We start from the raw sequence: 15,569 nt of genomic DNA, 5'->3' as shown, positions 1-15,569 counted from the left end.
ACTAAACAAGCATATAGCTCAAAAACTGTTTCAAAAATCAGTTTTAAGCATCTGTGTCAGCCAAAAACAACAATTTGTTTTTGTAAATCTCAAGCTGCATTTTAAATAAACTGAGGAATTTTTCTGTAGAGCAAAAACGTTATTTCAAATTGTGAATTTGAAATGATCAAATATCATCTCGATTTCATAATTTTTTTTTTTTTTTAAAAAGCACAAAAATGTCCTTTGATGAAGGTTGAAGAATCTGTGCATCATTACACTTACGTGACCAGCCACCCGTAGAGTACGGTAAGATTTTCTTCCGGGGTTAATGGTGACGATTCATCGAATGGACACAGAAAATTGTGCTCATTGTATGACAGATAGATATCTTTTTTTTCAGAGGTGCCCACTGGCTTCGCCGCCCCGGGTGAAGAGCCGCCTCTGCTCCATATCACTGGAAACTAAAAATCTGAGGACAACCTGCCACATAATCACAGATCTTCCTGCTCTGTGTTAACATGCGCAATCTTTTTCATACATGACTGCTTGATCACAAGTAATGAAGTGGACAGGAAAAAAAAAAAGAGAGAGCTACCGCTGAAAGATTCCCCTAACACAGCACATGCATTTAAAGGTTTAACAGTGCGAGTGTGTGTGAGAGCGAGACAGAGGAACAGTGTGAGCCGAGCTGGACCCCTGCGTCTCCTAGTCATTACAGCTCATTTGTCTGAGTGCTATTCCACTTGGCTGGGTTGAGTTAACAGTTTGCCCTGGCGCTCTCCACCCTCCTCTGAGCCGAACACAGCGACACATGTGGAGAGAAGGAAATGGGAACATAATGTATGACTTTGGGAGGGCTCGCGCACGTACACACTACATGAAATCTCGCTTCTTAATGGACCACAGGCACATATACGGTACGTCTTATGCTTTCCGGGAGGAAAAAAATAAATAAATAAAATGTTTGTGATTAAACTCACAGTGGCAGTGGCTGTTTAATCCTCCCGATCCCCTGGAAAGTCTAATGACAGCTAATCAGATGCACATCCACGGTCTAATTAACCAATTAGCAACTAATGGATACACAAACGCTATGCAAAATGCCACGGATTCATTAGGAGACACTCGTAGTTTTCACTTCAACCCAAGACTCTTTTTCGGGCCAAATTAGGCCGACAGCAGGCTGTTAGCAGAGGACATGAGCTATATTCCTCCCTGCCTTCCTGAGAGCTTCACAGCTGCAGACGGGGAGGTAAAAATAACATTCAAATCACCGATGTACGTCACAAGTAATACAATCCCCAGCATACTAATCACTCTGATTTTAAAATTGGATCAGACAGCCAATTTCTCTGCTCAATATAATTTTTGGCTCCTTAATTATCATCTAATAAAATTTATGGCAAGAGCATCCAGTCATTAACGCGCTACAGAATGTAAAATGAGAGCAAAAGTAAAGCCCAGTTTTAAGATGGCAAGGCTGCGTGGAAATAAACTTCATTTCATGGATTTTCACTGAGATTTTTACGAGCTTAATTTGGGCATAAATGAAAGAGGGATAAGAAGAAGAAGGAAAAAAGCCGGCTCCAAGTATTTTGTTTGTCTGCAAAAGCGGAGATCTCTAACGCAGAACAACAGGCGACAGAGTGAAACAATGTGGCGACACTTTATGAGTTATCAGACCGTGAGATGGAAAAAGTTAAGCAAGAAGTAGGGCGGGGGGGAAGAAAAAACGAACGCAGCACAGCAGGAGAGTCGAAAAACTTCAGAAAAAGACACAATTAGGAGGAGAGTGAAAACCATCTGGCTGCTTCTCATAAACTTTCATAAAAATATATTTTTTAAGTAACACAGAGGCACTAGATCAGGATTAGATAACCTTATTTTTTTCCTTTTTATACATTTTTCATAAAAGCTTTTGCTCTTTGTAGTTATTGCAAACAGCTTGGGTCTTCAGAAGAAATGAACATGTACATTGAAGGCTTTCCTTAACTAGCCGAATTAAAGACATAGTTTGCAACCAATTTTAGAACATACACAGCTTTAGTTAGGCACCGAACCATTTTGTACTAGTATGTATAAAACGTCAAACCCTGATATCAAAAAGCGCTTGCAGCCAATGAAAATTCCCATTTCTACTTTCCCCATAGTCTAAAAGCTTTCTTTTGTACTTTTTTTGGGGTAATTTAGTGGTTCTATTCTCTAACGGCACACTTCAGTCATAATGCATGGCAGTGTTTCTAGAATCTTATTTTCAGTCAAGGAGCTGCCCAAATATAGACGAGTGTTTCAGCACCGCTGAGGAGCAAACATAAAATAGAAACAAACTGCTTGCTTGCACTGTTAATGGCTATCATTTAAATCACCTTTTATAACTGGTTTCAGCAAATAACTGAGCTTAAAAAAGTGGAAACATTCAAAAGAAACACGTTTTTTTCCCCCTTGAGTTTATGCTACAATGCTAATCAGCTAGCGAAAATAAGATTACGTTCATTACTCTGCAAAAATGACACATTTTAAACCACTGCAACTCTTTTGATCTATATTAAGAGCGGAATGGCAAAAAAAGGTTGAATATTTTTAACACTAAGCTCTTAAAAACGGCCATTTAAATCAATGGATGACGATTCACAATTTTCAATCATGTCTATGTATCACACTGCTGGAACTGCAATGAACACATAAAAATCCAGCAGCAGTGGAAACAGTCGTTGCCTTTTAGTTTTAAATAAAAGCAAATCGATCAGGCTCCTCTTCGCTTTCGACACTCCACCGCAGAGATACACAAAGACACACAAGACCAACAATCATTCACACAGCATCCCTTCAGGCTTTCTGGAATACACCGTCAACCAAACACCCATATTTGTGGTGTTTTTAAAGTCCTCTGAGAAATCCCCCCGCCCACACACACACACATATGCACAAACACGCAGAAAGAAAACATGCAAACTCAACCCAAAAGGGCCCCAGAGAGGATCTGAACTCGGGGTCATCTTGCTGTCAGGCTACTGTTCAAACCACTAAGAAGTATAAAAATGAATTTCAGACGATACATATTTTTCCAGAGGGTTATATCCTACAACCAGTGTGAACTTACAACAGGGCTGACCCGGTTTTCCTGGACAAGAGCAGATCCAACTTTTTGTTACTCTCCGTTTCCCATGGCAGATGTAATTTTTACCCTGTTCATACGACACATTCTCCATTATGTGTCGTAATGGAGTATGTGTGCGAACAGAGGAGTGTATTATCAACAGAAGTATAAATATACTATAATTTTTAGGGTTGAAGTAAGTTTAAATTAGTAAACTGACTTACTTATATGCAAGTTTTGCAAAAAAAGAGAAAAAAAAACTGGCATTTCAGACAGTTTGTTACCTTATAGAAAGCCGTAAACATTGTTATGAGGCAAAAAGTATTTTCGAGATTTATACAATTTTATGTCATTTCATACTAAATGAAAATACATTTTTCAAATTAGATATTAATCTCATCAATAACCTTTTTCTAATTTCTCTCAGGAAATTCTTGGACCCTTTTCTTTAAATGTCATCATTTGTTCAGCCAGTCCTCTCCTCGACCATTCTGCTCTCAACGCCGACATTACCACAAATGTCATCAAGGAAAACCTCTTCCCTGTTCTGGAAGAGCATGGATTCACATAAAAAAATATAAAAAAAAATGTTTATGTTGAAACGTTTGAAATAAAGAGACTTTAATCCTCGTAGTATCTCTCCAGACACCTGTTCTGCTGACTCTCCTCATTCTTCTTATTGTTGAGGCGTTACTAGTCCCTGATGTTACGGGGCGCCACCTGTGCCCCCCTTTTTCACCCTCCTGCACTTTGCCAAATCCTTGATGAGCTTAATTTCAACCTGAATAATGAGTTCATAGTTCAAAAATTATATGTTTAAAGATATTTGCAGCACATCAGTATACTTTGTCCAAACATGACTTCTATTGACATGCATTGTTAAGGATATGGGAGCAAGTGAAACAGTAGATATAAAATAAAATCCTAAACATTTCAATGAGCAATGCTCAATACATTTTGTGACATGACTGCAAGCACACCGAGACAGAACCATTCCCCTAAACTCATAGCTTGAGTAACGACACATTTAATGAGGGAAAGAAAAGAGAACCGCAGACATGGTTGAAAGTGCTCTGGTCATATGTCATCAAAACTAAACTTTGTGGACTTCTTGAACAAAAGCGGTGTTGCAAACAACTAATAGCTCTCTGATATCATTAATATCAAGGGAGCTCATCAAAGTTGATGAGTAGAGCTAATGATGGGCAATCCTGCAGTACTTGCAGAAAACTGAATGAACCTGAAACGAAGCAATTTGGGAAAGACATTTCAGTCTCTTGATGTGCAAAACTGGTCGAGATGGATGGAGACAGATGGATGAAACCCAAACAACTGTACAACTGTAATTGCAATGAAAAGTGTGTCGGAAGAACAGAATGAATATGGAAGCCAAATTTTATAGATGTAGTAAAACATGTGCATATTCAAGACTCAATTCTCTTTTTTTCCCCTTCCTTTCTTTTTACTGCTACTGCATCCGTTTGATCTCAGATACAGACACTCCACTATTAGCCAGAATCCACTAGACAATGCCAGAGAGACACCCAAACCTCAAGCATAACTCCACATCAGTTTAGGTCTGAATTACTGAGGAAGTTAATTAAAAATTTTGTCCCATAGGGGTGTCTTGGATTTCTGGGCTAAAAAGCGTCCAGGCAAATCAAATTTTTCCCAAGTAAGAAGAATGTCAGTTTAGGGCCCTTAGAAACATTCCTATGCACTAATTCACACACTCTCTCTCACACACACACAGATGCCTTAATACACCCACGTATGCACAAAACCCACTAGTTCACAGATTGACTGCGCTCAGCAAGAAGTGCTTCACGGATGGCAGTTTTTCTTTCTTTTTCTGCTTGACAGACTTATCAACCAAGCTCAGGTGGTGCCCCATCTGCTTGCGCACATTTAAAATCCACACACAAACACACAGACGCACAGTCACTTACTGCTTACACAAGAAGACATGTGCTCAAGGAATAAACTCAATCAAACGTCCGCCCTTCAAATTTCATTTCTGATCTCGCGGGAGGAGGGGGGGCTTTTCGTCTCACATCCCTCCTCATCCGTACTGACCACATAGTGACCTCTCTTCCTGTTCTCCCATGTCCTTCCACTTTCACATCCTGTGTGTGTCAGCAACACTCCCCGATAACCTCAAACTCTCCTTCCAGTCGTTATTTTATCTTTCTCGCCCATCAGCGCGTCTACCGATCCCAGCTACCAGCACCATGCCGAGGAGAGCCCACCCCGTCCAGCCTGGCAGATGGTTGAGCAACATGTGCAAGAAGATATGAAGCCATATATGGTGGTGTGAAAGAAAAAGTATTTGACCTTCTATAAATTTGATCCTGTTTTTGCTTGTATTTTTTTTCACACACGTTTGAGATTGTTGAACAAATGTTATCAGGCAAAGACAATAAACCGGCTGTTTAAGGTCATGCGAAGGCAGGGATGTCCAAATCTAGTCCTCTCAGGTTGATCCGCTGGTGTCCTTGATCCAACATGGTGGATTAAAAAAAAAAAAAAATTGATAAATTACCTTCTCAACATGTGTCAAAGTTCACCTGGGGTCACTCCAATCATTTGATTCAGGTGTGTTACCCAGAGTGACATCTAAAACATGACAGACACCACTATGCTAAAGCAACTCAATCTGACTTAAATTCAGACTTTGACTAGACCACTGTTAATTTGGATGAACTTTTATGTTTTGGATTAATCCTCTTGCATAACCAAATTGCACTTGGGCTTAAGGTCACAAACTGATGGATAGACATTATACCTTTAATAAATAAATCGGCATTAGGAAATAGAAATGATTGTGGTGATACTAACTAACCTAAAACGAGGAGTTTGGTTTTTCAGACAGTGATAAAAAAAAAAAAAAAAAAAGATGTATGTCTCGTTTTTTTGTTTTCAAATGTATTTCTGTTCCTGCAAACTAACTTCAGAAAAGCAACACGAACAGATGAAATCCCGGTCAGTCGCTTATAATATCAAATTCAGCTTTGAATGAGTTGAAAACTTTATTTGGAAAGAAAACTTGTAGTTGTATATCTTAATCAATAAGCCATTGGCATAAAACACATCATGAATCTATTCATCATCGCATTTGTACACTAAAATAATTCCGCCGTAGAGGCCGTGAGCGAGTGTGAATCAGTGCGCTCTTCAGGCTGCATAATGGGGATGCGGACCACGTTAAGATATGCACATACAAAACACGGTAAAATGGGCCTCGACAAGAAACGCTTCAAGAAACTGCTGAGAACAAAGAGAAACTACTGGATCGCGGATGAGTAATGGCGTGACAACGAGCACCCGGGACGCCACAAACGTCTCCTCTCCAGAGGCCAGTGATTCTTTATGAAGCCTCGTGAGACTGGATTAAAGGCAATTAAAGATACAGAAATACTGACCTAATGCAATTTTCCAAATGTTTGTTTACTGGCAAATAAACGCAGCGGCTGGACAACGGCGTCAGCTGGTAAACCGACCTCTCAGTAAAGTGCCATTTGTTAGGCAATTACCCCGACTCTGCCAAGCAGAAAATAACTTCAGCTGAATGGTAAGGTGTGCTGGCACAAAACTCATAATACCACGCAGACACTATAATTAGGCAGCTCTTTACAGGGGAAAGAATGAGGTCCTGGACGACCCCGTGGAAAAAACAAAAACAAAAAAACTCTACAAATCCTGTGGCCAAAAGCAATTTTCCGGTACCGTTCGATTTCCATGAATTATTCTATGATTTTAACGATGTAAACAAACACGGCCTTCAAACAGTTTGGACGTCACTGGCTGTTGAAGAGTAAATGTTTGGGCGGCTGCATTAGGAACACCTGAGGGTGGCCACCCAATGTTTGAAAGTTGTTCGATGCTTAATAGGGTCAGTGGTGTGCAAAAGTATTCATGCCTCTAGAACCTTCTCACGCTTTCTCACAATAAAACCAAATACCTGAATGTATTTTACCGGAGTGGTGGATCAACACCCAGTGGGGTTGTAAAAGGAAAGGATTGTGCATTTTCTTTCAGTTTAGTTTGCATCTGTATTCAGCTCACTTTGCTCCACACCTGTGAGTGTGAATACAGCTGCCCTGTGAAAGCAGACCAAAAAAAAACCCACATAGAAAAAAATACGCAAATGTGCATCACCTTTAAACCCTTCATCCCAATGGTGAGACACGGTGATGGCGGCATTACGCTCAAAAGAGCTGGAGCTTACTTTGAAAAGGTGATGGGGCAAAAATGTCAATCTGGTGGAGAAATACCCCAAATGTCCAAATTTAACTACAGGAAAAATAAATTCTAAAAGGTATTTACTCAATGAAGTTAAGTTGATTTCTGTGCATTCACTTTCCTGCACTGTAAAATTAGCTGAAGGAAATCTTTGCGTTGGCCTTTCATAAAACAAACCAAACCAAACAAAAATAATCTAAAAAAATCTAAAATATGTGTTCAGAACACAAAAAAAAAAACAACTCAAGGAGTGTGATCGCTTAGCAAGGTCCTCTATCTTGCAAAAACACAATGAAAGCTGTGAGGGTTACCCATCAGTTTCATTGGCTGTAGTCGTTCGACAAGAGGAATGAAAAATCCTTCCTAAAATTTAGAAATATGACGCGATGCCGACGTGCACATTCAAGCATCGGCGTTATGGACTTGTAAAATATTGCTTTCCAGTTGCAGGCGAAAATCGATCGAACGCACCGACAGGTCAGAGTCTCCTTGTGGAGACCTGACCCCTCCACCACAGGGATGCTGTAAAACATGAACAGTGGACGTGAGTGTGGGTGTGGAGTTGCCAACCATGTTTTATAAATCAGTTTTATGGGAAAGCAGGTCATGTGTGCAGCACAAAGGCCAAGCCAAAGATGACGCAGACCAGTTTGTCTTTGCGCGTACCTGCAGAAAGCCTCGGCCGTGTCCGGGGGGTCTGCATCTCTTGCCGCGCGTGGGGCAACATGTGGTAACGCTTGGCTTCGTTGACCAGATCTCGACAGGCCTCTGACGATTTGATCAGCTCCTCGTTGTCCACGACGTTGAGCAGGTAGGACGGATGGATGAAGGGAAGACGAACCACCGCCAAGAGCTCGGACAAATGCTGAGGGGACAGATTGAGGAGATGTTTAAAAGGAAAGACTTCAATTCTTTTTAAAATTGAAGAAAAAAAACAAAAACGGAAAGATGCTGTGAAATTTTGCTCTGTTAATGTGCTGAAACTTGGCAGCAGTCAGGCCATTAGTTTAGCCACTGTCTGTGGCAGACTATCAAAGCTACAGTTCATCACTCAGCCGTGTTTCCTTTTTCAGTTTTCCCATGTGTGTAGGACAAAATGTTAAAACAAGGATAGAAAAAAAAATGTAGCCTCAAACTCCAGACTCTTTCATCTTTCAAATTTACCATCATAGGCACTGTCAGGAAAAAAAAAACAACTTGGGAGGGCTTGCTTTTAATTTCATGTCTGAAAGGAATGCATGCAGCGAAGGAGAAGCTGCAGTGACGTCTAAGGACAACTTTTCGGCGCAGTCACGCTTTCATTTTTGGAATTTAGCTTCACAGGGAGCGCGCTCAAGCTAAGCAGCAGGAGGTATTCTTACTTCCGACTTCTGCTGCCGATTTGTTCGCTTTCCAAATGAAATATTTCGTCGGATGGAAAAAAAAAAGGGGGCTCCTGCTGCAGTGAAATTAAAACCCGGTTCCCCCTAATCACGACCCATTCAAGCCAAAAACACTGAAGTGCCAAGAGGAACAGTTTTTTTTTTTGTTAAAGCAGAAGAAAAGATTAATTATTTGACTTATTTTGGCTCAGAACTGGTTTCTTTAAATTCTAGTAGAGAGACATTTTATACTGGATTTCACCTCTCCATCTTTATACCTCGAGGTTTAGCATGTTGCAAAAGTACCTATACACCCATTAAATGTTTTGGTTTTTTTCCACCAGACTTCAATTTAATGGATCAAACCAACACAAGCAGCTCGAAATTATAAAGTGGAATGAAAACGATGCCCGGTTTGTAGAGTTCAAACAGTAACAGGATATAGTAGGCTGCCTTGTTTATAGCTATAGCAGAAGAGAGAATATTTTTTTCGCTGTGCAAGTGTATGCGTGTCCCCCAGGGGAGTCGACAGTAAAAGCTGTAAACAAGCTTGGACAAAGCGACAGGGAGCTGGGCGGAGGCCGACCTCTCTGACCCTTCGGCTCAGGACAAAGTGACCGAGCCGAGCGGGGAGAGCGACAAAACAACAGACTCCGAGAGACATCATTCAGAGGGGCAACAAATAATAAGCCGACATTCTGCCTGGGCTGCTCTTGCTCCCACCTGAGGTCTTTTTACTTTGCCGTGCGTCCCATTTGTTCTCCAGCAATGTCGTCAGCTCATCTGACCAAACAGAAGCATAAAAAAAGAAAAGAAAAACAAGGCCTCAGAGGCAAAGAGGAGAGTAAAAATGAAATGAGGGACACAACAAAGGCGGAAGGAGCATAAAGAAGGAAGAAGGGGGGATAGGAAGAGTGGCAGCTTAAGAATAAAAAGCGCGTGCTTAAGCAATATGAAGAGAAGACGAGAAGAGAGGAGAGTGGATTTGATGTTTCCACAGGAATCAGAGCTTTGTGCTGATGACATTTCCTGTCCACGAGCGTGCCTGCAGCCAAATACTGTCCTGCATCTGGGACTGTCTGCTTTCCCTCATCCTCGAATGCACACAACACGCTTTATTAAACAAACAACTCAATAGCCACATAGACACTTGCACCTGCTTGCAGCACAGTCGGAGGACGCGGCCAACTCACTCTCTGTCGTTTTGTGAGAAACTCCCGTATGGAGACTTCTGAGCTCCAGATTAGTCGGTGGTTTCAATTAAAGAGCGGATGGAGGATTTGCCCTGTAGTTACTCATTCATTGCACATTTAAATGGGGGAGGATTTAAGCTGCAGGCTTACGCCTCTGAACTTCTGTGCAAACTACTTTTCTCCAGGTCTGCTTCAACATCACTCATCTTATTTATCCAGGAAATGTTAAAGGAAACAGTTATTTGCAACTTTTACGAGACACATTTAAATGTTATTTTCCCAAATGAAATCATTAAATGTTTTTGTGATTAGCCATTTTAGCTCTGTGGATTCTACGTGTACGTCTGAGAGAGACGAAATAGTTCCCGCTGTGACTTTTCTGACCCCAGGAGCAAAATCAAAGCTGCATAGGGGCCGGTTTTAATCAGGTGGCAAAACAGAAAGAAATGAGCTGAAGAGCCAAAATTGCAGAAATTCTAGATATGATGCTATTTCAACCATTCAAATATGTGCTATGACTTCTGGGTTTTATAACTTAATAAGTAAGTTCTAAAAGTTAACTTTATTCAAAGGAAATCCAAGTGAAAAGCTATTTGAATCAGTCAAACTTACATTCAACTGAAAAATGTTATATTTTACACGACGCTTCACTATGACTAAATGATTCAGCTTTAACTAGTTTAAAACAAGTGCTGCTACACTTTGCCTTTTTGTATTTTACACATTATCTGTTAAATCTGTAATTTATGGACAGATAAAATTCCTCTCTCCAATACAAACCGACTGTCAAATAAAAGTGTCTTATGGAATTTGAAATGCATGACTCAGAAGCTAATCTCTTTCACTGCTACACAAATGAAAATGAACAACAAAAAAAATTGGATCAAGTTTAGTGACACAGATGTTTAAACCATCACTTTTTTTAAAACTGCTCTAGCAGATTTGGAGTAAAATTTCATTTGTTTTAAAGTTTTACCACTGAACTCCGCTCCACCCTCAGGTTTCACTCTTACTTTCAGCTCCCTTCAGTTCTTGCCTTGACACTGGATTTTCTATGAAAGTGAATATTTTCTAGTTTGTGTTTGGCAAGACCAGCAATTTCCATTCACTTGAAAAACAGTTTTTTAAAAATCCAATTTTCACATTTCCAGAAGCATCGAAACAAACCAAAAAGCATGAAAAATAGAATCAAACTCACCCAGATGACCTGTGTATCTTTTAGGAAACAGTTCCTCCAGTTACCCTGCTGACTTCCTGTATAACAACCTTTGCTCAGTATTGTGTTCCTCAGCATTATGGCACCTTTTTATCCACATTCATCATCTCTGAAGGGAGAGTAGGATTATTTGAATGAACTAATCTTAGCAGTGTAGTAGGCCTCTCTGTGCACAGGTCCATTATTGTTGGCCAGACTAACTAACCCAAAGGTGTTACACATACTGACAAATAATTTTGGCAACAGTAACATGACTAATTGCAACGGTACCGTGGCGTGTTTCCAAAGATGTCTGCTTTTCTTAATATTTGAACTCTGCTAATATAATTGAATGAAGTCTCAGACACCAGGAACTTTGTTTGCTCATACAAGGAAGGCCAGAACAGCGAGAATAGGGTTTGTTTTTTAAAGTGGTTTTGTTGGAGTGATGCAGAAATAGAGCACACTGTTAAAACCACACACCCACACAAAACCCCACCAATTTTCAACACCACACATTTTTGTTTTCTTTTAACTGTGGAAAACTATATAGATATAAATATATATATATAAAAAAACATCCCACTAAACTGTCTGCAAGCGTGAGCTCCGTACTAACCCACATCTGTTACAGCCTCTTTTCGCTTGCCAAATATCATTTAACGGCAGTAAAACTACCTCACAGAGCATCTGGTCTGTGCAAAAAGCCAAAGACTCATGGTGCCACAAACAAGAAAACATCCGCCCATCGAACACACCTTGCATGAAGACAAGGAGACTGAAGCAAAAAACGGGGAGAGATGGCAGCAGCTGGCTGGAATATCTTCAGTGAGATTTTAGTTTCCTGTAAATATGACAGGATGCAGTTTGAATACAAGTAGCTGTAAATCTGGGTGGTGTGGTTAGTTTTAAAGTTAATTTGGTTGGTTGGGAAATTCGGTGACCTAAACCTAAATTTCAAGCTGAATTCTGATAAATGTACTGCAACTGCAGGTGTGTGTGTGTGTGTGTGTGTGTGTGGGGGGGGTGCATGTGTGTGTGTGTGTGAGAGAGAGAGCGAATGTGCAAATCTCTCTCTTTGTGCCGCTTGTTAACAGGAATAAATTAAGCAGCAACAGACAATTACTCTCCGTCGCTAATTTTAACTAGCCAGCTACAACGCCCACTACTTTTTCACTTCACCCTTCCCCATCCACCTCTACTCCGGCTCCGTGGTCTTCCTCCCACACACGCGCGCATACTGCCATGCAAATAAGAGACAGTTCTTCTTAATATTCAAATATAATCTGCCAGACCTACAAGACGGAAAAAAAGAGAAAAATAACGGAAGTCCTGCTTTATGTCAGTCATTGAACTCCAGAAGAGCAAGAAAAAAAAATACATCCTGTTTTCTCAAGTCACTTATCTTTCAGAATAGATTTGTGCTGGGAAATAGTTACAATATGTCTTAGATTAGAACAAACTAAAGCAGAGGAAATCATGTTCTATTAAAATCAATGTCACAATTTCAATTTTTTCCAAGTTATTTCACCAAAAACCAGTGACTTGGGAAAACAGACTTTTCTATGAGCTTTAGACATTCTGTTCATGTTTAAATCATTAACAGATATTTATAATAGTATAAAACAATGGACTATGTCAAAGATGATGAAGTGCAATGAAACGCTGCAGTAATGACCTGTTATCTATGACTGTAAAATTATTAGTGGCTATTGACATTTTTGACTACAGCCATTTGTGCATCAGCATGCAACTTTCAATGAACTTGCTGTATGTAGTTTTCTTAAGGTTTATGCAACACTAGTGGTCTTTTTTAGATCTGTGCTATGAAGCTTGAACAGCTCCAACTACTGTTGGAGCTGGCCATCTCCTGCATATCTTCCCCTTCTCTCTCTTTGTGCTGGGCAGGAGGAAGCACAAAGAGAGAGAAGGGGAAGATATGCAGGAGATGGCCCTGGTGCCGGGAGTCGAACCGGGGCCAACTGTGTCAGGGGCTGCAGCCTCTGGACATGAGCCATGTGGCACCCAAGAAACACAGTTCTTAAACTTACATACTTACCATAACATATGTGAATACCATATAGCAGCCGCGGTATTGTAGGTAAGGCTACATTAGAGTTTAATACCAGTTTGTGGGAATATTAGTGGCGTATAGAATTATAGGTATTTCAGTCTCCCAAGTCTCATTTTACAGAAAGTTCTGCAAGCAGATTTGCAGTAAATAATTTGGAGTTGCGTCTCTCAGAAACGTTTGAATGGGATGAATTCATTGTATTTTTATGACCTAACTTAGATTTTGAGACTTACCAGCAACAACTCTAGATCTAGACCAAATGTTCAAAACTCTGCGACAGACTGGCGACCTGTCCAGGGTGAACCCCGCCTCTCGCCCGGAACGCAGCTGGAGATAGGCACCAGCGACTCCTGACCCCGTTAGGGAGAAGGGTGTTCAGAAAATGGATGGATGGATGGATGGATGTTCAAAAATGTACAGGAGAGACTGCAGTCACAGGTAACGGGTTCTGATGCAGACTGGCGATGTTTTCTCTTACCACATATGCATGTCATCGGTTTTAATGAAACATCATCTTGCAAGCTTCCACTTTTGTAGGATTTCGACTGATAATGAGAACATAAAACCTTTCAATGGACACTCCTTCCAAAAGTGTGAGCATTATTTACTTAGAACCTTAAATCTCTGGGATACTTCCCACTTAACTTTCCAACAATGAAACTTTCCAACAATGAAACTTCAAGAAATGCCTCGCTGTCCTAAATGAGCCAATTACTTTTACAGTGTGCACTATTTTTTTTTTTTTTTTATTAAAGTGAGAATAAAATCTTCCACAGTGATTCTTATTCTTGAGGCTTCAAGCGATACTAAAATTTGACCTTTTACCTTATGGTCAAAACATAGCACTAAAATAAGTAAAAATCTTGGTATTTATAGTCTGAATTCTTTCAGAGCGTTAACTTTGATAGCAACTCCAGAGTGCTTTCAGCATGAAAAGTGCACATACTGGATCCATTCCTTATGAACAGCTGTGCTAAAAGCCTTTAATGATCATTTGTGCCATTTGTGTGCTTGTATGTGACAGGAACAAGTAAAATGAAAGTGGGAAACTGTGACACTCAGGCCAGCGAGAGAGCCTTTCTGTCGCTGTTGGCTCCGTTTCTCTCCATCTCTGTCTTGCTCTTCAGCAAACCCTGACCCTTGACCCCTGCACTGGCAAGAGCAGTAAATGAGAGCAGATATCATCTTTGACCCGTCATCCCAGCAAAACTGGCGCAGCTTTCAACACGAGACCGTGCAAACGACACAAACTTCAACAGTTAGTATGCCAACTGCAAGAAAATAAGCCTTATTCATGCAATCTGTCACATTTCTAATGGGGAATTCAATATTTTTTTAACACTTTGAACACATGGAAGGTGTCCACAGGAGACTGACAGCATATGGTGAAGCTTCTTTCAGCTCGTCGGCCCACTCACATGCTACATTCTCCTTGGACAGGAGGTATTTACGAGGATCCTTATGCATATCCACTTATATTACAATATGAAATCTAATGTGCGACTATAAGTCTCTAATGGTTTCCAAATTACACACACTGAGTGAGAGCAAAAAAAAACAAAAAAAAAACAACAACAAAAAAAACACAGCAGGCCAAGATTTCAGTGCCAGCAGAAAAAAGCATGCGTTGCAGCCACATGCGATTATTGCTAAACTTGCAGGAAATCCACCGCTGCAGTACCAGCGTGTACTGTTTTCTCCCTGCTATTTTTTTTTCTCCAGACTTGCAGAGAAAAAAAAAATAGCAGGCAGGTGAACAGCAAAAGTGAAAAGGTTGAGTTTGGTGAAAGGCAAGGATAAAGTGTCTAACAGGGAGCCTCTAAGATCTGTCAGAAGCAGCAGAGAAGCAGCCGGGGGTCTGCTAACACAGATGACAAATGACCGCTGAGCATTTCCCATTCCACTTCTGTCAGCGAGGACTAACGCCTCTTACTGTGCATGTGTGTGTGATGATTCAGTGCTGTGGCAGCTTCCAACAAATGACACAAAGACTCCTATTTTGCTTTGCTCTTAGCAGATAGTCGCGTGTTTTAGAGTAAAAAATGGACAACCTGATGCCTAAAAAACCTACTACAGGAGAAATAAAAAAAACAAAAAAACTACACACTCCCTCAAACTGCAGTGAACAGAGGCCCATATTTATTCTAAGCTTCACAGACTTCACTATTAATGGAGGTTTCTATTACGGATTAAAAAAAAAGAAAGAAAAACAACATGCATGTGACTTCATCTGTCATCATATTATGGATGACTGAAATATGTTCTTCCAAATGGTACATTTTTGGCATCCAAGGGATGCTTAGCTGAGCCTGTGCTTGTCCTCTTGTGACTTCACCACTATGTGCGCTTATTTGCCAGAAGCATGGAAGGGAGATGGAGTGAGACGTAGCGGAGGACAGACGCTGAACGCTGCCCTGAGCAACTG

General features: G+C 40.5%; 1 protein-coding gene across 2 annotated transcripts in view; it reads right to left on the bottom strand.

Moving 5' to 3' along the window:
- LOC129368995 (kelch-like protein 29) overlaps positions 1-15,569 on the bottom strand; it is a 250,869-nt gene that overhangs the window by 63,681 nt on the left and 171,619 nt on the right. For both annotated transcript variants that reach the window (XM_055044230.1, XM_055044229.1), the window contains exon 10: positions 7,988-8,186. In XM_055044230.1, the coding sequence (XP_054900205.1) occupies positions 7,988-8,186 (199 nt within the window). The remainder of the gene's footprint in view (positions 1-7,987; positions 8,187-15,569) is intronic.

The sequence above is a fragment of the Poeciliopsis prolifica genome, unplaced genomic scaffold (genome assembly GCF_027474105.1).
Source record: "Poeciliopsis prolifica strain line A6 unplaced genomic scaffold, Auburn_PproV2 SCAFFOLD020, whole genome shotgun sequence".
NCBI classification, from domain to species: Eukaryota; Metazoa; Chordata; class Actinopteri; order Cyprinodontiformes; family Poeciliidae; genus Poeciliopsis; species Poeciliopsis prolifica.
The sequence above is the reverse complement of the archived record's forward strand: the minus strand, read 5'-3'. Positions and strand labels throughout refer to the sequence as shown.